The 24503-nt window shown below is 38.6% G+C and overlaps 1 protein-coding gene across 4 annotated transcripts in view; it reads left to right on the forward strand.

The window, feature by feature from the left end:
• Positions 1-2770: 2770 nt before the first annotated feature.
• The window catches only part of LOC106065497 (tektin-3-like), a 37247-nt gene continuing 15514 nt past the window's right edge, over positions 2771-24503 (forward strand). The window contains exons 1-4 of one of the 4 annotated variants that reach the window (XM_013224338.2): positions 2771-3037; positions 20809-20982; positions 21353-21531; positions 22925-23010. In XM_013224338.2, the coding sequence (XP_013079792.1) occupies positions 20810-20982; positions 21353-21531; positions 22925-23010 (438 nt within the window). In that variant the 5' untranslated portion in view covers positions 2771-3037; position 20809. Of the gene's footprint in view, positions 3038-9196; positions 9216-19597; positions 19787-20808; positions 20983-21352; positions 21532-22924; positions 23011-23993; positions 24080-24503 lie in introns of those variants that run through there. The other 3 variants (XM_056044067.1, XM_013224337.2, XM_013224336.2) reach the window with 3 other exon arrangements.

The raw sequence follows: 24503 nt of genomic DNA on the forward strand, positions 1-24503 counted from the left end.
AGTCTAACTCTGTCTCTACTGTGACTCTATGTTTACTAGTCTAAGTCTCTACTATAACTCTATGTTTACAAGTCTAAGTCTGTCTCTACTGTGACTCTATGTTTACTAGTCTAAGTCTGTCTCTACTATGACTCTATGTTTACTAGTCTAAGTCTGTCTCTACTATGACTCTATGTTTACTAGTCTAAGTCTGTCTCTACTATAACTCTATGTTTACAAGTCTAAGTCTGTCTCTACTGTGACTCTATGTTTACTAGTCTAAGTCTGTCTCTACTGTGACTCTATGTTTACTAGTCTAAGTCTGTCTCTACTATGACTCTATGTTTACTAGTCTAAGTCTCTACTATAACTCTATGTTTACAAGTCTAAGTCTGTCTCTACTATGACTCTATGTTTACTAGTCTAAGTCTCTACTATAACTCTATGTTTACAAGTCTAAGTCTGTCTCTACTGTGACTCTATGTTTACTAGTCTAAGTCTGTCTCTACTGTGACTCTATGTTTACTAGTCTAAGTCTGTCTCTACTATGACTCTATGTTTACTAGTCTAAGTCTGTCTCTACTATAACTCTATGTTTACTAGTTGTCTTTACTACGGAAAATGAGATATATGAATTTCAGTTATTTGTCGATTTAGACATAGACACCGGCAGGTTTTTAGTAACTTGCTTAATTTTTCTATTTTTGCTTTTGGGCCCACCCAATTCACTTCACCTAGGCAATGACTGATGACTGCCTGATCATGCGGTATGCGCTCTGGACTGTCGTTCGGTCGTCTCGATGGTCCCGGGTTCAAACCCTGCCCGTTACCATCTCCTGACGCCCTGCGGTAGATATGGACCAGGAAGTAAATTATCTTCAACTCTGAAGGAACATCCGAAACATGTCTAGCATTTTACATTCATCTATATATATAATTCTCTTCTTCCCTCAAAAGTTTAAACGAGTAGTAAGAAGTAAAGGAAAGATCACTCTCTTATTTCTGTGTTACGGTCGTAGCTCAGCATGGTGTGAATGAAAATGGTGCGAATTTGGATATTGAATGGAAGTGGGATTAAAAAGGTGGAAGCCGGAAGGGATGGATAGGAAGAGAGTTGGGAAACAGGATGTTTACGTCATTTGTGATCATATTCAAGTAGTTTTAGATTAACACTGCGGTCGCATAGGTTACAGTGGCCTAAAGCCGTCCTGCATGCTACGCCGCCGGTCGACTAGTTTACCATATTTCTAATCAGATATACACAAGCACAGGGCCGGACTTAGGCCACTGCAACCTATGCGGTCGCAGTGGGCCCCACGCTTCATAGGCCCCGCGCTAATGCTATGTGTAATTATTAAATTGCAAAATATATACGAAAAAATCTTGGAAATCTTCTGAATTTATTAAAATCTCCTGAAAACGCATAAAAATCTCCTGAAAAATAGACACAAATGTCATTTGTGGGTGTCATTCATTGCGGAAAACGCCAATCCTACGCGTGATCAAAAAAAGCATTGTCAGCTTTCATGTAATAAAATGTAATAATTGGGCTAAATTTTCTTCTTCATCGGAAGTTCCAATACCTTATATTTACTTTTATAGTCACTGGCATATAGTCATGTGCCATAGGTTGCAAGGTTCGTAAAGTAAAGTTGATTAGTTCGCAATTTTGTACTTAGTAAAAAATTAATACAATTCAAAGTCGATTTTTTTTTCTAATACAAAATCTTAATTTACACTTATTATCCTTATTCCCACACAGACTAGGCCCCGCGCAATCAGTTTCGCATAGGGCCCCGCAATTGTTAGGACCGGCCCTGCACAAACAATTTAGGTACTAATATCACTTGCTATTTTAGTGTTATACTTGCTACATGGCGTCAATGTGATATCTTCCAGTCCATGTTAATATGTCCCTTAACAGTCTATTTTGCGACCATGTGTCATGTGGCAGTCAATGTTGATGTGTCACTTGCCAGCCTATATTGCGTCAATGTGTCATTTGTCAGTCCATGTTGTCATTTGGCAGTCAATGTTGTCATTTGGCAGTCAATGTTGATGTGTCACTTGCCAGTCTGTATTGCGTCAATGTGTCATTTGTCAGTCCATGTTGTCATTTGGCAGTCAATGTTGATGTGTCACTTGCCAGTCTGTATTGCGTCAATGTGTCATTTGTCAGTCCATGCTGTCATTGTGGATATGTCACTTGGAAGTCTAAATCTCAACGATGTGTTATTTATGTCCATGCTTTGTCACTATGCTGTCTAGGTTGTGTTCATATATCAATGAGCTGTCAATATTGTGTTAATATGTCATTGTACAGTCCCACTAAACTTCCAAACAAGCAAAGAAGATTATCAGGGGAGATCACCTATAACTAAATTCAGTACCAAATGTCTTGAATTATTATCTGCCCATTTCTCTGACAGTCTGGCAAGTCACGTGCCTTTCCAAGCAGAAATTATCCAATCTATCATAACTCCCTCGCAATAGTAAAACCAGTCTGCGCTTTTTTTTTGAGTGCCTGTACTGTAGAACCAGACATGCGAGCCTTTGTTGTTTTGGAGTGTTAAGTCTCGCTAGAACTGAATCTACATGCCTACACCGTATAAAGCCTATATACATACCGGTCTAATCCCGGACACACTACGCCGATTATCTTCCCGCCTTCCCCAATAAAAAAAAAAAAATGGCAGCAGTTATTTCCCTTTCTCCACTTAAGTGTCAGTGACGTATAGGGGTCATCACCATGGAGATCACCATGTCAACACGTCTAGAACGGAAGGTAAGGGGGTCAGAGAGGCGGGGCTTCCGTTTCAAGCAAGAGTTTGAAACATTTAATAATATATATTTTTTTTATTAGCCCGATGAACGAGAGGGAGTATTGTTATACAGGAATAAGTGTCGACAATAATATATCCCTTCATGCCGGATGAAACAGATGTAGACCTTTGATATTGAGCCTTACATCTAACTAGTTTAATTAATAGTACAAAAGAGGTGTTCACATATTTATACAATTATTTGAGAAGTTTAAAAATTCTGGGACAACCTTAAGGTAAGACCATTAGACTACTTGCTAGATTGCTTATAGATATAGAAACTGGATGGCTGCCTGGTCGTGCGGTTTGCGCGCTGGACTGTAGTTCAGATTTATCGATGGTCCAGGGTTCAAACCCTGCCCGCTCCCATCCCCCCGTCGTCCTGCGGGAGGTTTGGACTAGGAAGTAATTATCTTCGACTCTGAAGGAACATCCGAAACGTGTAAAACAACAAATATTGCTTACATTGGATTAAGCATTGACATAGAATCCGGAGAATAGCAATGACTTTATGATAAAAAAAAAACTTAACAAGAGCTAATGTTGTTGTTATCACTCCGATTTTTTTTCAACTCACAAACTCCTATAATTGTTTTAAAACCCATATATAGACATGACCGGATTAGGACTTGATATGGTCCTAAGCTGTTTGAGATATGAGCCCCCCTCGTCATCAACATAAGGCAAAAAAAAAAAAAAAAAAAATCAAACAAAGCATTAGGGTTTATTAAAAGAAATTTCTATAAATCAAATAAGAACATAAAACTAAAATGTTATTTAACCTTGGTTAGGCCAATAATTGAATATGCATCCTCCGTTTGGGACCCCCTCAACTCAAGAAAACATTAAGAAACTGGAACAGACACAAAATAGAGCAGTGAGATTCATAACAAACAAATATAGTCTTCCCACAACGCAATTATACATAAAACACTGAACCATAATCTTCAAATACAAAAACAAAATTTAAAAAAAAATACTCAGAAAGACACAAAGATAACTGCACATTCCTCGTCCCATATGCTAGGACAAATTTGTACAAGTGCTCCTTCTTCTCTAGTGCTATTAGAGCATGGAATGGGTTGCCTGAGCTAGCTAGGAAAACCAGTGACTTGGCAGAGTTTAGGTCATTGGTTAATATGCATGACTAAATGCATGACGCGTAGGACGTAATCATCTTCTTTGAAGTAACGTCTGTATTATATAAGATAAGATAAGATAAGATATAAGATAAGATATAAGATAAGATATAAGATAAGATATAAGATAAGATATAAGATAAGATATAAGATAAGATATAAGATAAGATATAAGATAAGATATAAGATATAAGATATAAGATAAGATATAAGATAAGATATAAGATAAGATATAAGATAAGATAAGGCAAGTTTGTTTTTTCCTCTGCTCTTTCATCAAAATAATTGAAAATGTCCCTCAACTATTTTAGGGCTGGGTGTAAGACGGGCTATGCGAGTAGGTGCCCTAAGTAAAAGCTTATGTTACTTATAAGTGAACCCAGCACTGTATATAGATCTATTTAAATTCAGCGAATTCAAAACATTTATAATGATTTGTAATTTTGTAATTTAAAAAGAAAATTGGATGGCTGCTGTCCTGCAGGAAGTTTGGGTTAGAATGTAATAATCATAGACATAAATAAATATAGACTGGAAGTAGGAAGTTATTTTTATTTGGGGGGAGTCAATATGTTTTATGTACTATATCTATGTGAAAAAAAAATGGCGGCGATTGAGCTCTAAATTCTAGGACTAACATTTCAGCCAATATATACCTTTGATCTTTAGTTTTGAAAAGTGCAAAACTGCCATATTCCCAATATTTTGTCTTTGTTTTACAATCATAGACATAGGCAAATATATATAGGTTTGTGATGTGGATCTACAAACTTATCTTTTCCCAAATATTTCCGATAATAATTTGTTCTTTATCGTCCAGTCTATACATATATGTCTATGGTAATAATCTTCAATTCTGAAGGAACATCCAAAAATATGCAAAACAAAACAGACCAATTCTTATTCACTTTTAGCAAATACTAAGTCGTAGATACCAGGCATGACTAGAATAACGAACGCAGTACACATAAATATATATATATAATATATATGTCAGGATGGGACTTGGGTTGCCCCTTAGAGTATGCACTACGTAGAACAGCAGGGTTTCTGTCCAGGGCTTTTGCAAGAGAGGAATTAAGCCTCCCAAGCCCTCAATCAAATGGAGTTTGATGATGATGATGATGAATGTCAGGATGTAATTATCTTTTGAAATAACATCTGTAATTTGGTAGATAAGACAATATGTCTCTTTTAGTAGGAAATGACTGTCTGGTCGAGTGGTATGCGCTTCGGTCTGTCGTGTGGATGGTCCCGAGTTTAAGCCCCTGCCCGCGTCCATCCCTGCAGTCTTGTAGGAGGCTTGGTATATAATAGCCTACATTCCTAATCTAGTGTCGAAAAAATTGATTTAACATTAAAACTGATAATATGTTTTAATTGTGTACATTGTCAACTAACATTTCCTCCCGACTTAGCATAGAACTCCGTCAGAGATTTTTATAACCTAGATACTCGTAACATGTAACATTTTTATTTTTATAAAACGTCTGTAATTTATAACCATAATAATGAAATATAGTATCCATAAGGAAATTTGTCTTACATTGGGGCATTAGAAAACCATAACGTATAGGCCTAAAAATAAAACAAGTCAAACTATTTTAAAAAATCCTTTTTTTTTTTAAAGTTATCTCAGGAAGAGAATAGCACGGGCACATCTCTCAATACTGCAAGATGTATGTCCCTTTTTCTATATAACACACAAAAAAAAATTGTTAAATACCACTAATTATTTAACTATTTACTGATTCGTGTCTTGTCTTTGACAATGAATTGCTGTGCAACGTTTCAGCTTGATCCGAGAATGGGAGAGAAAAAAAGGGGGGGGGGGAGAAATAACGCGTACAAGATTAGACCCAGACAGACAGACGGAGTGAGTGAATATAATAACATCTTGACTTTGCAATAAGGAAACAACAAGGATTAATCACCACGAACCGCCCCTTGCGATAACTCGCCCGACAGAGGCGTATATCACTTGAGAAACAATATGAAAACGATATGGGGGAGGGGGGGGGGGACGACACTGAATCACAAATATTAATTAACTACGAAAATTGAACTCGTTGTTTCCGTGTGACCTTGATATTGGAACATCTCTGATGTAACATCCGGCAAGAGGGGGACCATAAATTACTTTCCCTGACGTCTGCAGTTTAAATACCCGCCATCTTGAATCTCGTTTGAATCTCGTTCTTCCGGCTGCAGCAATAAATCTTAAGCCCGTGTCAAGTGTTTACACACACGAGTTGACGTCTGCCTATAACTTCTGATTTGGGTGTCTGATAATGTCCCTTGCGAGTGTGCGATACGAAAACATTGTTTTTATGTTGTCGGTACTGTCAGCAGTGTCTGCTACTGCAAGCGGAGTTCGAAGCTACAATAGTTTTAGTGTTGGTCATAGCTACTATGAAATGAGAGTATGCCGCGGTGGCTGAGTGGTAAAGTGGTTGGCTTGCGAACCGAAGGGTCCCGGGTACGGATCCTGGTGAAGACTGGGATGTTAAGTATAAGGATCTTTAGGGCGCCTCTGCCCAGCTCTAATGGGTACCTGACGTTATTTGGGGTAAAGTTGGATGGCTACCTGGTCGTGCGGTTTGCACGCTGGACTGTCGTTTGGATTTATCGATGGTCCCGGGTTCAAACCCTGCCCGCTCCCATCCCCCGTCGTCCTGCTGGAGGTTTGGACTAGGAAGTAAACTATCTTCAGCTCTGAAGGAACATCCGAAATATGTAAAACATTTACAAACATTTTTTAAAGAAAAGGTGCTTGGTCGTTGTGCTGACCGCATGACACCCTCGCTAAATGTGGGCCGCAGAAACAGATGACCTTTATATAGTCTGACCTATAGATCGCATGGTCTGAATGGGGAACTCTAGTTAACTTTATATTATACTGTCTATAGATCTCTGTTATGTCAGGTAAGGCGTTTTAAGGTGAAGTACTAGTCACCGTTCAAGCAGAACTGAGATTATGATCCAGATAACAGAACAACACGCATGTTTTGGGTATAACAATTGTCTGCGTACATTCGGAATCAAGAGAGATAATCGATGCTAATATTGGCGGTTAACTTTGGGATTATGCCCCTTTGCTAACTATATATATATATAATATATAACAATAATAATGGAAATGTCTATGATTCCGAAGTAAGGATGATTGCAATTTTTCACGTGACCACACAAACCCATGTTGACCTGTATATTTTCCTTCATGTCTAGCAGACGAGGCTGTTGTCTGTCAGCGGTCTATTTAAGTTTTATTTCCATCTTCTGCGCCTGTCTTCAAAGCGGGATTTTCTTTGGGTCGCAAATGTGTGTCCCGCAGCCTTTGAGAGCTCTCCAACTGTTTCAGAGACCATCTGCTGCCAGCTACTTTTCTCTATGTCAGTGAGGGAAATAGGACACCTGAGTTACATTTTATAGCACCAACGGGGCCCACCTCTGTTACGCCAAAAGCTCGCCCCCCCCCCCCCCCAAAAAAAAAAAGATCTCCTTATGGCTTGCGGTCATCTCCCATGCGGAATCAATGTCCAGCCCAGCGCAGTTGTCGAATGGTAATATGTGCTTTTATACAGTTTACACCGGCCTCCAACAGAACATAATTAGTTATTTGTGATATAGATATAGCTCTCTATAATGTTATAAATGCCATGTCTTACCGACTGAGCCATCGCGCCTCCAGAGACTCTATAGACCAGCGGTTCTCAATCTTTTAAGCTCGGCGACCCCTTTTTACAATCCCCCACTCTGCCGCGACCCCCACCCACCCTCACACGTACAGCAATAGAAGAGTAGACAATAACTTTCCACCATTTTGATGGTCCCCTGGTAAATCGTCAATCGACTCCCAAAGGGGTCGCGACCCACAGGTTGAGAACCCCGGCTATGGACTGAATATTATTTTATTGTTTAAAGTACATAAAGCAGATACCACACTGTCTCAGCGTATGTCCGAATTCGTATATTCATATGTTTATATGTTTCTAATGACACCATGGAAGGAGCACTTGTATGAATGTGTCCTAGCATATGGAATAAGAAATGTGTCTTTCTGAGTATGTTATTATGTTTTGTTTTTCTATTTGTAAATTAAAGTTCAGTGTTTTATGTAGTATCGCTACTTTACTTTGGTGTCTTCTATCCTGAAGTGTCTCTGAATTTAGTGATTTTACTAAAGGTGTTACTCTAATTAACTGTGAATATTAGTTTGTTAAAAAAACGTCACGACCCTATTTATCTTCTTTAATATTATCTTATCTTATCTTATATAATACAGACGTTACTTCAAAAAAAGAAGATGATTACGTTCTACGCGTCATGCATTTAGTCATGCATATTAACCAATGACTTAAATTCTGCCAAGTCACTGGTTTTCCTGGCTAGCTCAGGCAACCCATTCCATGCTCTAATAGCACTAGGGAAGAAGGAGTATTTGTACAAATTTCTCCTAGCATATGGGATGAGTAATGTGCCTTTATCTTTGTGTCTTTCAGAGTATTTTATTAAATTTTGTTTTTGTATTTGAAGATTATGGTTCAGTGTTTTATGTATAATTGCTACTTTACTTTTGAGTCTTCTGTCCTGAAGGCTTTCTAAATTTAGTGATTTTACTTAAGTTGTCGAATGGTAATATGTTGAGGTATCCCAAACATAGGAGGCATTTTCTATTGGTCTGACTAAGGTTAAATAGCATTGCAGTTTTATGCTCATGTTTGATGTGTACACATTTCTTTTAATAAAACCCTTATAATTTGTTGGGTTTTTTTTAATACCAGGTATACGTGATAATGTTTCATTTATTATAACGCCTAGGTATTTTTTGGGGGGTGGGGGGTGGGGGTGGGAGGTTCCTTTTGTCTTTACTTACTAAAAATGTCTTGTGTTCCTTATCAATTGTTCATAGGTCTGTTGTGAGTCCGCTTCAAGTTTTGAGGTCTAGACTTTGTTCTGCCTGAGTGGCTCCAGCTCAAAGTGAATACAGTTTTTTTTTTTTTTTAATAATTACTTCTTGAAATCAATACAGGTAACAAACAAGAGATTTGAAGTTAATGAAACGTGACGTCCCCCACTAATTGCAATCAACATGATACGTAAAGTTTACCGAGTGGACCGATCAATTTAAATTGATATGTAAAGTTTATACACCGGGCTGACTAGTAACAGCGCATAACACAATGAAGAGCTATTTAAACAATTATTTTTCGGGTTCTTAGGAGAAAATTGTAAAATCAACATGTTTACTCCATGGACATTTTATTTCTAAATAGTGAGTGTTTTTAAATGCATTTGCTAAACTAGTATATCCAGTTATTGTAAGAGTGATGTCTCTTTGTAGATCTTCTTGACAAGAAGGGGCGGAGTGAAAGATGGGTGGTTGTTTTAAAGTCCATGTGCAGGGGCGGAATGAAAGATGGGGGGGGGGATTGCTCTAAAGTCCATGTGCAGGGTCGGAGTGAAAGATGGGTGGTTGTTTTGAAGTCCATGTGCAGGGGCGGAGTGAAAGATGGGCGATTGTTTTGAACTCCATGTGCAAAGGCGGAGTGAAAGATGGGTGGCTGTTTTAAAGTCCATGTGCAGAGGCGGAATGAAAGATGGGAGGTTGTTTTAAAGTCCATGTGCAGGGGCGGAATGAAAGATGGGCGGTTGTTTTGAAGTCCATGTGCAGGGGCGGAATGAAAGATGGTCGGTTGTTTGAAGTCCATGTGCAGGGGCGGAGAGAAAGATGGGGGGGGGAATGTTTTAAAGTCCATCATGTGCAGGGGCGGAATGAAAGATGGGCGGTTGTTTAGAAGAGACTGTATAAAATTGGTTTAGTAAAACTGCCAGTGGAAAATAAGGCCACAACGGGTACTTCGCCATCGGACTCTGTTCTGAACGACTCCCCTATGTTGGGCCCATGTCCTTGACCTTCTTGTTCTACTGACTCCTTCGTGTTTGATCTGGTCTTCCAGTTCTCTTCTACTGTAAGACCAGGATGTTGTTGATGGCCGTTGACTTGTAGCACCCAACTGCTGGTAGACAACTAAACCTCTGTCGACGTATTATATCTAAACTTATAAAATTTGAAATAACTTGAATAACTTCTTTGTAAACTATACTATATACAACTTTTTTTTACAGTAATGGCAAATTTAACTTGAGCTATAATGAAATACATGTAGTAGAGTCTAGTAAAAATATATAATGGTATGCTGAACAAAATCTTTACACTTTGGCGTTCCGAGTCGTCTCACCTACATAAGAACACTGACGACATTGCTGCTCATCTTGCATTATTCTCGCTGCATAGTTAACCTCTTCCCACTGTCACCTTAGAAACACACACACACACACATAACAAAGGATCAGCCTTATGTGAATCCAGGTCTTTTCATCCCCGTCTCTACCTCTCATGGTCAATTAATCCCCCTGCCATTTCATCCCAGGTCATTTAATCCTTGACTATTTGATTCCGTTGCCATTTTCATCCAAAATTAAAATAATAATCACTATAAAAATTATGAAATTAGCATATTATATTAAAATTAACATAGCAAAAAGTGTAACATATTAAATAAGAATTTTTAAAAAAATTATTGTAATTAAAAACATATTCAGCATCTAATGTAAAAAAAAATGTTTTTGTGTGTCAATATATTCCATTTTTCCTTCAAAACAAAACCTTTTTATCTCAATTATATCAACTCAATCAGTCTGTCTGTCTGGTGTCTGTCGGGTGAAAATCTTTTAAGCGTTATGTCTCCCACTTCCCATTCTAGGAACAGGATGAAACTTTGCAGACATATTCATTGTCGATTACAACACAAGAATCAATTAGAAAATTGACCAACAAGTTAATAAAAAAAAAAATCCCCTTCCAGACCTTACGATCTATAGTGCAGATGATGTCAAGGTCATCGGTTTCTTTGGCCAACGGTTAACGCGCAGGGTGTCATGTGGCCAGGACTACGGCCAACCGCCTTTACTTTCCCCAACTAAAGTCCCAGTGTTCACCAAGATTTGATCACAGGAACCCAGGTTCGGAAGCCAAGGGCTTAACCACTCAACCACTGCGCCCTCAGGTTAATATATTTGTCGTGATTAATTAATTTTGTTTGCTAGTCTAAGGATAGGGACTAATAAAACGCCATTCTTCTCCCCCCTGATAATGATCCGTCACCAGGCCATCCATAGCTCACGATGGCCTTATGGGAAATCCTTTCTGTGCTTTGCCTTGCGTAGCTAGCACCAGGACATATTGTCATCAATGTGTTAACACACACACACACACAAACACATGCGCATTCTCTGTCTCGAGTTCATTGACTCTTACACATAAGAATGTCGGCAGAAGAAAGAAAAAGTCTGATAAATAATGTCTCAGCTTAAACTCCAGGGCCCAGCCATGCGTGACGCGGTAATACTTAATCCCTGCAACTCTTTCTCAGTGACCACTTTCTGCAGGGGAGGGGGGAGGAAAGGCATAGCTTCCCCCCCCTTCCCCTCCATTGTCTACGCTCACTACCCCCCCCCCCCACACACACACACTCTCTCTCTATGAAGCAAAAAATCGATCGAATATTGTTATGTCCAGAAATAAATTTAAATATTTTCAAACGTCAAGAGCGACCGCATGCCGGCTGAATACAACAGGGGTAGGGGTATACATAAAATAAAAGGGTGGGGTGAGTAAGAGAGAGAGAGAGAGAGAGAGAGAGAGAGAGAGAGGTGGAAGTGTTAATTAAGTGTAGTCAATGTATCGGGGGGGGGGGGAGGAGGGGGCTAAGTGGTGAGGATCTTGGTTCCCAAACAAAAGTGGTCTCAGGTTCGAACCCAAGTGAAAGACTAGAATGTTGAATGTCTTGATTTGAAGGTCCTCCCTGCAATAATAGCTACCTGACGTTAGTTGGGGAAAAGTAAAGGCGGTTGGGCGTAATGCTGGCCACCCTCGTTTAATCATCGACTCTAGAAACAGATGACCTTTATATCATCTGCCCTATAGATAGCAAGGTCTGAAAGAGTCCTTCTTTTATACTTTTAATGTACTGGGCTATATAATACAAACAAAATATAACAAAAAAAAAACTTAAAAAAAACAGCAAAGCTTATCTAAGGGAAAGAGCTCCGCACTTAGAACTATGTCTATCAATAATGTAGAAGTTATTTCCCTTATTTGATATCAAACTAAATAATTAATTCCCAATAATGTTTTTTTAACTTGATTCGTATTATATTAGGTACAATAAATAATTGTTTAAAATTTCAATAGGCGAGGGAGACATTACGTGTTCGATTATCTAAGGGGATAAAACACTACATATTTAGTCGTATATGTGAATAGTAAAGGATTAATATTTCCATGTTAGCATCAAACAAAAAAAAATGAATTACCGGTAATTAATTGACTAACTGGTTGAATTTTTTTATTGATGCATGTTTTGTCCATGCCAGTGAATAATTGTGTAACGTTTCAGCTTGATCTGAGACTAGGTACAAACTTTTTACCAGACTGACAGACAGACAGACAGACAGAGTGTCACAGAGATGATATAAAAAACGAGGACATCGTGGATAAAGCGAAATTGTAAGACCAAATGAGTTTCACCGAGTTTCAATCTATGGCTGCCTTCACAACAGCTATTGGTCATCTCACAGGATGTGTCTATGGCCACCTTTAATATAACCATTGGTCATCTTACAGGATGTGTCTATGGCCACCTTCAATGTAACCATCGGTCATCTCACAGAACGAGATGAGAGCATGGTCATTAAAAGCCGTAACGTTGTCCCCCAGACAGGAACACACCCCACCTCCCCTCCCCTTTTCCAACCTCTGTTTTAAGAAGATAAAAAGAGTCTCACATCTTGTAGCTTGTTTTACCGTGTCTGTTTTTTAAGTTAGTATTCGATTTATAGGGCTGATGTTTTCTCACGGGATCCTTAACTCTTTCACTCCTAACTGACGATACCAACGTTGATTTGACCCCATTAAATTAAATTAATTTTCGGTTTTACAAACTTTAATTTGTGTTATATAAAAAGAGCATGCATTCTTCTATAATTATATACCTAGTATAACATTTCCTGATTATATACACACAAGTTTAATCATAACAGGGTAGTGAAACACAAATGAGCAAAATGAATAATTCCATCTGAACTTGGAAAATAATTACGGAGAGAAAGAGTTCAGTCCAGTCAATGTTCACCAGTAGTTAGGACACAATTAGGACTTTGGCACGAAAAAAGTTTGTTTGTTTCATTAAAAGGTTAAAGTTTTGACGCGACTATTAAAAACTAGGATTAGAATTGTAACGATATGAAACACAGAATACTCCCGGAAAGCTTTAGAGAGAGGTCTGCTTGACTGGAGCAGATATTTAACTTTACGACATTCGATGGTTCCCTTCATTAAAATTTCTTGTTCGGTATCGTCCAGCAGGCTCGAGTATTTTCCGCATTGTTGACCTTTCACCTGTGTCACTTGATTTGGTTATTTGAGTATTACCTCCATTTAGACTGCAGCAGACACAGCGCGTAGGCTCCTAACACAGTAAATAGAATTTTTTTTTTATGTGATCTGGAAATTTAGTAATTCGGCGTTGAACTGCGTACATATTGTGGAAAGTCTTTACACGAGACTGCCAAATAGAACATTGACTTTGTAAGGCTTATTACTAATTGCAGGATGTTTCAGATAACACCAAACTGTTATTTTGACCCTGTTGGAACTAGTTCATGAGAAAGCCATTTTATCTTTGAACTCGAGAATGCCTGGTCGTGCGGTATGCGCGCTGGACTGCCCGCTGCCATCCCCCCGTCGTCCTGCGGGAGGTTCGGACTAGGAAAGGAACTATCTTCAACTCTGAAGGAACATCCGAAACATGTAAAACATTTTACAAACAAACAAACATCTAAATGAAATAACGCTGAGATGATGTGTACAGCAAATATTTACGTGTGCGATGTATTTGTGAGGTGTATGTGTGATATGCGTGATGTATGTGTGTGTGTGGGGGGAATGTATGTGGTATAAGGGGTATAAGTGGGTGTGTGTAGATATGTGTGTGGTATACGTGGTGTATTTTTTCATACGTGTATGTGTGGTTTATGTGTGGTATATATGTGTATATATGTATCTTCAGAATGTAGTATCGTTACACGGACGCTCGCGGTAAGACTAGCATAAGCACCGGCTTTTTCTTACCGGCAATAAGAACAATCAGAAGATCCGTAACACAGACAAGGTGTGTACACTGCAGCGTCAGTTAGTCTTATCATAAATAAGTCATGAATCTACTTCTAAAGCAGTTATTTTAAATCATCTAGTTTAGTCTAGTTATTTCAGCAAATTCTATTAAATTATGGCTTTTTTATATAGCGCTACTTTCATGCTTATAGTATGCTCAGAGCACTTTGGTCCAGTCCAATCTTAGTTGTGGATCTGTGTGTGTGTGGGGGGGGGGGGTATCTAGGATAAGTACTGCTATTCGTGCTGCCTTCAGGCGCTCAGTAAAAACAACTCTTCCCGAGTCGGGTGTCGAGCCTCGAGCCCCCTTCATAGGTAGCCAAGCCAAGCCAAGTTCAAGCCTTTCGACCACGCATCCCACTATGTGATGTGGACATTATTTCCTCAACGGGCTGTTATTTAAGATAATAAAATACCATTACGAACTAACAATGTCCGAAGCGAGATAAGATAGTTATAAGATACGCTATAATTAATTTACCTTATAAGATAAATATTAGATATGGTATATCGGGTGTGAGTTTAATATATAAGATACAATAAAATATGACTAGCTAAATATTGATTATATCCTTTGTAAGTTTCCCTAGACAAGTTCTTTCCAGTTTCCTCTAGACAACCATTCATCATTCACTCCTCCCCCAGCTCGTCAATCTCAAGATCTACACGGAAACATTCCATGTACCAACTTTTCAGAAGTTAGTTCAATAGATCGTCTTTAAAAAAAAACATCCATTATTTAGAAATAAAATGTCCCCATAGCCCCTCGTGTTGATTTTAGAAAGTTGTTTTAATAGCCCTTACAAAATAAATGTCTAAATAGCTCTTCATTGTTCTCTGACCCTTCTTGTCAAGAAGATCTATAAAGAGACATCACTCTTACAATAACTGGATATACTAGTTTAGAAAATGCATTTAAAAACACTCATTATTTAGAAATAAAATGTCCTTGGAGTAAACATGTTGATTACACAATTTTTTTCCTAAGAACCCGAAAAATAAATGTTTAAATAGCTTTTTATTGTGTTACGCGTTGTTGCTAGTCGGCTCGGTGTGTAAACTTTACATATCAATTTGATTGATCGGTCCACTCTGTAAACTTTACGTATCATGTTGATTGCAATTAGTGGGGCACGTCACGCTTCATTAACTTCAAATCTCTTGTCTGCCACCTGTATTGATTTCAAGAGGCAAAGAGTTCGGAGCTAATCAAGCAGAACCTAGCCTAGATCTCAGTACTTGAGACTGACACACTGCAGGCCTAGAAACGACTGATAAGTACTGCTATTGGAGCTAGTCAAGAACACAAAAAAACAGGCCAGACGTGGATCTACAGGACAAAGGCTTTCTTAACTCTTCCTCTCCTAACTGACGATACCAGCGTTGATTCCACCAGGATGTGGTAAATAATTACGGAGAGAAAGAGTTAGCACGTAGCAGTGGTGATGCTGACGGTCGTTGACTTGTAGCACCAAACTGCTGGTAGACAACCGCAGTAGGTGTAATATATCTTAACTCTTTCTCTCCTTAATTATTTTTCCACGTTTTGGAAGGAGTTCTTCATTTCGCTCATACTATTTCACTACCCTGTTATGATTGGGCTTCAATAGCTTCATTGTTTGTTATCAGAAACTGTTGTTTTTTTTTGGTATAGAATTAAAGGGAAATTCATGTTCTTTTTTATGCAATTCAAAGTCAAGTTTAAAAAGTAAACATTATTTAATTTGATGAGGTCAAAATCAACGATGGTATCGTCGATTCGGAGAGAAAGAGTTAACTTTTAAAACTTGAAATAACTTCTTTTGTGAGCGAAACTAAATAGAACTTTTTATTACAATATAGACAAATTCAATTTGAAATAAATATGGTAGACAATATGAATTGGTATCTTGAACAAAATCTATCTGGAGTTATACTTATTATAAATCGAGGCGATGTTTTTCCCGACCTGAATGTGACGTAGAGACGTCCTTTATGAGAGACAGGATTACACGGAACAGGGACATTGAATCTAATTAGCTGCCACGGTACGTTCGTGAGAAAAAAAAATTGCACGTGGAGAGGATCTAGGAAAGACGCGTTAACCCGTCACATCTCTATCACGTCGTTAAACGCTGATTTGGCAGTCCTCTCACAACTGGTGGTGGTACATTGTAGGAGACTAAGATAACTGGGCAGTGAGCACAGTATAGACCTCTTTGGGGAAAATAAGCTTCCTCAACATACATCTATGACATCGTTTCGATAGGGGGCTTGAACGCTGATGTGGCGGCCCTACCTCGAGTGGTGGTGGTACATTGTAGGAGACTGAGATAACTGGGCACTGTATAGACCTCTTTCAGAGCATAAGCTTTCTCAACACTCTTTTGTTAGTGAATGGTATTGATAAATCACACACAAACACACAGTTATACATTACACACACTCAAACAACAGTACACTTCAAACCACAACTATATCCACAAACTTATTATTTTATTTTTTTTTGGTAATAAAAGTTTGTCTCGGACTCCGAAATGAAGGCAGATCCACTCGCTACCTTTTTGTTTTGTCACATCCAACGCAATGATGTAAAGTTACAGCTTGATCCAAGAATGGGTGCAAGAGAAATAACATATACAAAAATCGTACCAGACAGACATACAGACAGAGTTGATATAAACATTGTAAAGATAGGGATTCAATGACAGTGTGACTGACTGGTCGTGTGGTAAATGCTTCGTACTGTCGTCTCCAGAGCCCTTAGTTCGAAGACTACCCATTGCCATTCCCAGCCGCCCAGCCTGTGGACAATGACGTAATAATCGTAATAATCTCGACTTCCAAAATGTGTAAAACAAATAAATAAGTGTATTAAAAAAAAGCAGACCGGAGAACGAAACAAACTTACGTTGTTAATATGTACACTTTGTTATAAATGGTTATAACAACTGTACAATATTTCCACTTCAAATATTAAAATGTATGTACTTCTATGATCTACCTAGGGTGTGTGTGTAGGTGTGTCTAGGGGGGTGGGGAGAGAGGGGGGAATCAATAAATGATTCTAAAACCTGTATTTAAATTGTTAAACTATCACATTCAGGAAATGTTTTTACACCTGAGTCCCTCGGCACTGCGGCCAAACAAAATCGTACAAAGGCTCTTTTGTCATCTTGGGACTGCTCCTACTTACAACTTGAATCCTCGGGGCATGTCAGTGTTGACATAGGCTCGTGTTTACCTGGGCATAGGAGTCTATATCAAGTGCTTCATGTGGACAGTTGTTCAGAGGTTGGCTCCCATACCCTTTTATATCTAGCTTCTACAGAGAGATTTAGATTGCAAGGATTCCCATAGAGTTTTATATCTTCTCTTTACGTAATAACTTTGTTCTATGGTTCTCATCTTTTTATAGCTAATCCTTACAAAGTAATTTAGATTTCAAGGATTCTCTTAGCTTTTTTTAAGTGCTCCTTACTGTGTAACTCTGTTGAAAGGCTCAAGTATTTGCTACACAGAAGCGCTTGTTTCTTTTGTTGTAGAATTTTTGGCTTCTTCTGGCAATAACAAACCTCTACTGACAATAATAAACCTCTACTGACAATAATAAACCTCTACTGACAATAATAAACCTCTACTGACAATAATAAACCTCTACTGACAAAGAGTGCACACAATAATAACACTTTTTCCTGGCTGGAGGAATGAATATATAGAGAAAGAGAGTAAAAGAGAGAGAGAGAGAGAGAAAGAGAGAGAGAGAGAGAAAGAGAGAGAGTAAAAGAGAGAGAGAGAGAGTAAAAGAGAGAGAGAGAGAGGGAGAGAGAGAGAGAGTAAAAGAGAGAGAGAGAGTAAAAGAGAGAGAGAGGGAGAGAAAGTGAGTGGATAGGGGTGAGAATGGAAAAGAATAGAGAACGTTAGTGTATGAGAAAGAGACAAAAGAGAAGAGTGAGAAATAGAGAGTACAAATTTTGTTGACGGCCGTTGACTTGTAGCACCATACTGCTGGTAGACAACTAAACCGCTGTAGGCGTATTGTATCTTAACCAATTAACTTAAAATGATTTGAGTAAGCTTCTTTGTGAAAAATACCAAATATAACTTTTATTATAATATAGACAAAAATAAAGTTAATATGGGGGGGGGGAGAGAAGGGGAATCTGGGTGATTTTTAAATGCATTTATTAAAAAAAAAGGTGAATGACCTGAATTTGAACGAGAGCTAAGGCCTCCTCAGCCTCCTCAAGCCTCCTCAGCCTCCTCAAGCCTCCTCAGCCTCCTCAACCCTCAAGCCTCCTCAGCCTCCTCAAGCCTCCTCAACCTCCTCAAACCTCCTCAGCCTCCTCAACCCCCTCAAGCCTCCTCAGCCTCCTCAAGCCTCCTCAAGCCTCCTCAACCTCCTCAGCCTCCTCAAGCCTCCTCAGCCTCCTCGAGCCAACACCTTAACCACTCTGCCTGCGGATCGCTTATGAACTTAGCAGGTTTTATAGTTATCTATTGTTCTTGTATCTATCCTCCTTATGGTGAAAAGCCAAAACGTTTTTTTTTTAGTCTGGGGGATCATGAATCGACCATGAAACACATTCGCACTATCGGCGCTATGTGAATTGAACTTATTTCTTGAATCAATTAGATATAAATACAGGAAAGTTTTTAATTAATTATTATTTTTCAGTTTTATTTATTTTTTTTTTGTGTGTTTTTCTATTTCATTTGGGGCCCCCCAATTCACATGGTCTAGGGCCTCCATTTTGCGGGCGCGGTGGCCGAGTGGTTAAGCGCTTGGCTGCCGAACATGGGGTCCTGGGTTCGAATCGCAGTGAAGACTAGTTTTGAATATCGGGATTTTTAGGGCGCCTTTGAGTCCACCCAACTCTAATGGGTACCTCTGACTTCAGTTGGGGAAAGTAGAGGCGGTTGGTCGTTGTGCTGGCCACATAACACCCTGCTCGTTAACCGTTGGAGTAAGAAACAGATGATCTTAACATCATCTTCACTATAGATCTCAAGGTCTAAAAGGGGAACTTAAAGTTTTTTTTATTAATTTAGGGCCTCCAATTACCTAAGGCCGGCCCTGCATGCACGGCGTTGATTAACACATGGGTACACGATGGACGTAATTATCTTTTCTTTTGAACGTGTGAAATTAATAAGATAAGATACACCTCAAAAGAAGCTAATTTTAAGCATATTTGAAGACAATCTCAAATAGTAACATGTAAGGTGAAATACCCTAGCACCAAATATACGGAATACATTCATGGCCTCCTTCAGAGAAATGGGATGAACTCCTGGGCATTAGTTATGTCGGGAAGATATTGCCCACATAGCAGTGCCCCCCCCCCTCTCCACGCAGCCTGTGTATCCAAAATGAACGGCAAGTGCCGCTACAGTGTTGGATCAGCACCATACAGCACTGGCATTGAACGAAGCCCTAACACAGTGGCTCAAAAGAAGAGTGCTAAGGATTAACGCCGGATTTGTATTCACAAGCTGTGCAATTGGAATCGTATTCCAGACTTTAGATTGTAACTGTTGGTAGTGTCAACCCTAACCATGTCTTGTGATATCAAATGTCCGGTACGATATCCGACCCAGGCGGAGAAGGACCAGCCTTCCAAGTGCAAGTGAGATGTGACTTGTTTTATATCATACTAATCATAGACTAGAGAATTTATTATCTCTAGCTTACTAAAACGAGATCTAGATCTAGAGTCTAGATCTAGATTCTCATAATAAGACATCGTCTTCGATTCAGAAGAGACTTTCCATATGTATATATTTTTAAAAATCTTGTGTAGCGCAGCATTCTTGTTCTAGCAAGAATCTCTTTTGCTAAGCTGTTCCGAGAGAGCGCATATGGGAGAAGGTTTCCTTGCTGTCTTTAGGCGCTCAGCAAACATAACTTAGCTCAAGTCGAGATTCGAACTCGTTCCTTGATAGGCAGCCAAGCGGTTAATGACACTCAGACACACATTGCTTGACTACGCAATTCCAGCTGCGACTTGTGCAGAATAAGCCGTTATCCTCTAGGGGTCTATTGAGGTTATACATTAATACAAACATGTATACTTCTGCGCCTGTTTTTTGACCAGGGGTTTTTCTTTGGGCATCAAATGTGTGCCCCGCGACCTTCGTAAAAGCTCTCTAGCTGTCTCTTCCGGATGACATTTGCCGCCAGCTCTATGCCAGTGAAGGCAAAATGGCGCCTGATATGATCTTTCTAGCGCTTCCTTGGGGAACCTTTGTTACGACTTCTCCTTTAAACTCGCCGAAAAGACCATATTTGGCATGCGGTAATCCTCCATGAGAGATAGGTATCGACTAGAAAAAGATCATAGGTCAAAGATCATAGTGCGACTGTTATAGAATCTTTTTTCCGTTTCTGAGAATAATTAATAAAATCAACTTTTTTTTTCTGCTTATAGTCTACATATGAATTCATTAATGTGTTGGTATATTAGAATCTAGCTAATTACTCCAATAGTTCTTGGAATTCAGGTGTTGTGGAACACATTTTTGGAAACACTGCTTTAGAGGCTTTCGTGTGACCTTGACATCACATGCCATCACTGTATCATGCAAAGAAAGGGTTAAGGTCAAAGGCTATTCAAATTCATCCATGTATCGTGTTTTTTTTCCCCCTCAGGATGGCCTACTATGACAGTCCGGCGATTCTACGCACCCGCAGCGCTACGCCACTGACACCTGAAATGTCAAAAATACTGCCCTATGTGACCGACAAGACCATCGCCCGTCATCTGGGTAGTGTGGGGCGCTCAATGGACATGGGGCACGCCAAGAATTATTTCAACCCTGCCACGTAAGTAGCCAATCACGATAATTAGGTCAGTTGAGAATGGGTTAATATACTATGTTTTATAACCAATCATAACAATTAGGTCAGATGAGAATGGGTTAATATACTATGTTTTATAACCAATCATAACAATTAGGTCAGGTGAGAATGCGTTAATATACTATGTTGTATAGCCAATCATTACAATTAGGTCAGGTGAGAATGGGTTAATTTACTATGTTTTATAGACAATCATAATAATCAGGTCAGGTGAGAATGGGTTCAAACTATGCTTACAATCATTCTTGATACTTAGGTCAGGTGAAAATTGGTCTATAGTTTGTTTCAAGACAATTCTCGATAGTTAGATCAAGTGTAAATGGACTTTCCACAGACGTACCGTGTACTCCCGATATCAGCCCAATGACTGGTTCCTGTCTAACAGCATCAACTACACCCTTTCGGACAAGGAGCGTAGCTTCGCCGAGAGGCTCAGAGCCGATGCCTGGCGGGCAGTGAAGGAAACAGACGCCAGGACGCGAAATCGACAGAATGACGTCACCAAACGTTTAGGTAATTAAAAACAAACAAACAGCAATCTAAAAAAAAAACAACATTCAATCAAAATTAACAAGAACGAAATTTAATGCACAAAAAGCAAATCACTTTCATATCATTAAATAATACGAACATAAGACATTTTTAGAAGCTAAGCTAGTGATTACCACGTAGCAATGATATGAAAAAGTTTAATTTTAAACTATCTATACTGCTCTTATAACCCTATCGGATGATACTATACCAATTAAATAAATGCCATCTGCTTTTGTTTTCCTATATTTTTTTTATTTTTTTTTTGTCATCGGACTTTGCTGTCAAAATCTTAGTAAAACAACTATTAGTGCTACATTCTCTACTACTAGACTCGTGTTTCAATTTATTTTTTGTCCTCAAAAACTGCTCTCTTTACCAAGAGGCACGTACAAGACACTGGCCCCAAAACAATCCAATAGAAACAAAACTATATGGAGAGCTCCCTGATTTGGAAACCACTGCGCAGTTCATCTCATGTATTGGTCTAGTCATCTGAACGCTCCAACATAACAATGAGAACGAAGAAGAAGAAGAATTTATATTTTAATTTAATGTGACAGAGTTGGAAACAAAGCTATCAGAATGAGTGACGCAACGTCAACGTCTGCTAACTTTCCATTTTACCTCCCAGTCTTGTTATCTAAAAAGGAAAATTCATTCTTTTACTTACTTCTAACTACAGGATGGGGAAATAAAATTATTTTGGCTCAACTTAGATACAAATTGGCCAGGTAAACTTGCCAGTTCTGATTTAAAGACTTTCTCTAACTTACTATCTGCATCAAGCCGTGACCTCCGTGACATATCGAAGGCGCCGATCAAGCAGACGATCTGTTTCAACACTGTTGTGATGCTTAACTCTTGTTTTGACTTCTGCTCGCTGTCCTTTACTTTCTCTTCAGTCTTATTATCTGAAAAGGAAAAATATTTTTTTTACTTAGTAGGCCCTAAAGACTTTTGCTATTTTGGCTCAACCTAGCGAAAATTGGTCAGGTAAATTTGCCAGTGTGCTTTAGTGACTATATCACATTTACGAGCAGACGATCTGTTTCAACATTGCTGAGATGAAACATCGTATGATGAATAGATCTGAATATTTGTTTTGTAACATCTGGGTCGACCATTAGAGGCTGTGGCGACCCGCAAATACTTGGTTACGTTTCTTTTGTTCCTCAACTGCGATTCGCCATGATCTTCAAGTGCGTCCATTCTTCTATGTTTATAATCCGATTTGAAATCACTTTTTTTTCCCTTTGTTATTTCTATCAAATCTTCTATTTAAAAAAGTAGACGTGTGTTATTGTTAGTAGATGTTTTGCGCATGCGCATTCTTAATGTCGTCTGCTGCCTTATTTTCAAAACAAAAAAAAAGGTGAAAGAGTTCAGGATATTGCCTTCTGGAAGTCTGAACTAAACAATGAGATTAATGCCATGGCTACTGAGATGGAAAATCTGAAGGTACTTCAAGAAGCTAGAAGCAAAATTAACACGAATAGCAGTAGACTCGCTGGGCTAGGCTCTGCAAACTAACACTAGCATAACATTAGCATAACATTAGTATAACATTCAGGTAACATTAGGTTGTACTTGAATAACATTTCATTGCTTCTTAACATGACAAGCTATTTCTTTTTAGTGATCAACTTTCTTTTGTTCTTTAATCATTTATGTAGTGTACTACTTTCAGTCATGTAGTGATTTGGTGTGAACTGGCCAAAACCCATTATAGTTTTAATGGTCTTCGTTCTGAATGGTATTCATCCGCTGCAAGCAATTCGCTAATCTTTTTTTTTCCTTATTCCGTAAACCAATGTCCTTGATTTCAAAGTCTTATATTCAGTTAACTAATGTCCTGTACTCAATAGATTAGTTTATTGTCCTATTTTCAATTGACCATGTCCTGAATTCCATTGATCAATTCAATATACTCACTAAACTAATTTTCCTAATTAAATTGTTCATGTCATATATTTTATTGACTAAATCCCATACACACACAAAGCCAATGTCCTTAATTCAATGTACCAAATGTCCTATATTAAATTGAATGAATTCCTACACCCATTAAGCCTATGTCCTAAATTCAGTTGACCAAATGACCTGTACTGAAGTGACAAATGTCCTGTACTAAAGTGACTAATGTCCTAAATTCAGTTGACCAAATGTCCTGTACTGAAGTGATCAATGTCCTAAATTCAGTTGACCAAATGTCCTGTACTGAAGTGACCAATGTCCTAAATTCAGTTGACCAAATGTCCTGTACTGAAGTGACCAATGTCCTAAATTCAGTTGACCATATGTCCTGTACTGAAGTGACCAATGTCCTGTACTGAAGTGACCAATGTCCTATATTCAGTTAACCAAATATCCTGTACTGAAGTGACCAATGTCCTAAATTCAGTTGACCGAATGTCCTGTACTGAAGTGACCAATGTCCTCAGGTGAACGTGTGTACGATATCAGCTTTTGGAAGTCGGAACTCAACAACGAAATCAACGCCATGGCTACAGAAATTGAAAACTTGAAGGTAATAACAAGCTACGGCGTTGGGGACCTTTGATAGGTCATTGATCTGTTAGGTCAGTGACTTTTGAAAGGTCATTGACCTGTTAGGTCAATGATCGTTTGCGTTAATGGTTTGTTAGGTCAATTACAGCTACAGTTTTGGTCACATATGATAGGTCATTGATTTTTTAGGTCAGTGACCTTTGAAAGGTCATTGATTTTGTTAGGTCAGTGATCTGTAAGTTCAATTATCGTTTGGGTTAGGCTAATGGTTTGTTGGGTCAATTATTTGCTAGGTCAATAAATTGTTAGGTCGTAGGTCTGTTCGGTCAACAATATTTTAGGTCTATACTTCTGTCAATTTGATGTATATTTAGGTTATAAAAGTTAAGGATGTGTTAGATCTAAGGATGCTAGATCAAACGATGTGTTAGGTCAAAGATAAA

The sequence above is a fragment of the Biomphalaria glabrata genome, chromosome 10 (genome assembly GCF_947242115.1).
Source record: "Biomphalaria glabrata chromosome 10, xgBioGlab47.1, whole genome shotgun sequence".
Taxonomy (NCBI): domain Eukaryota; kingdom Metazoa; phylum Mollusca; class Gastropoda; family Planorbidae; genus Biomphalaria; species Biomphalaria glabrata.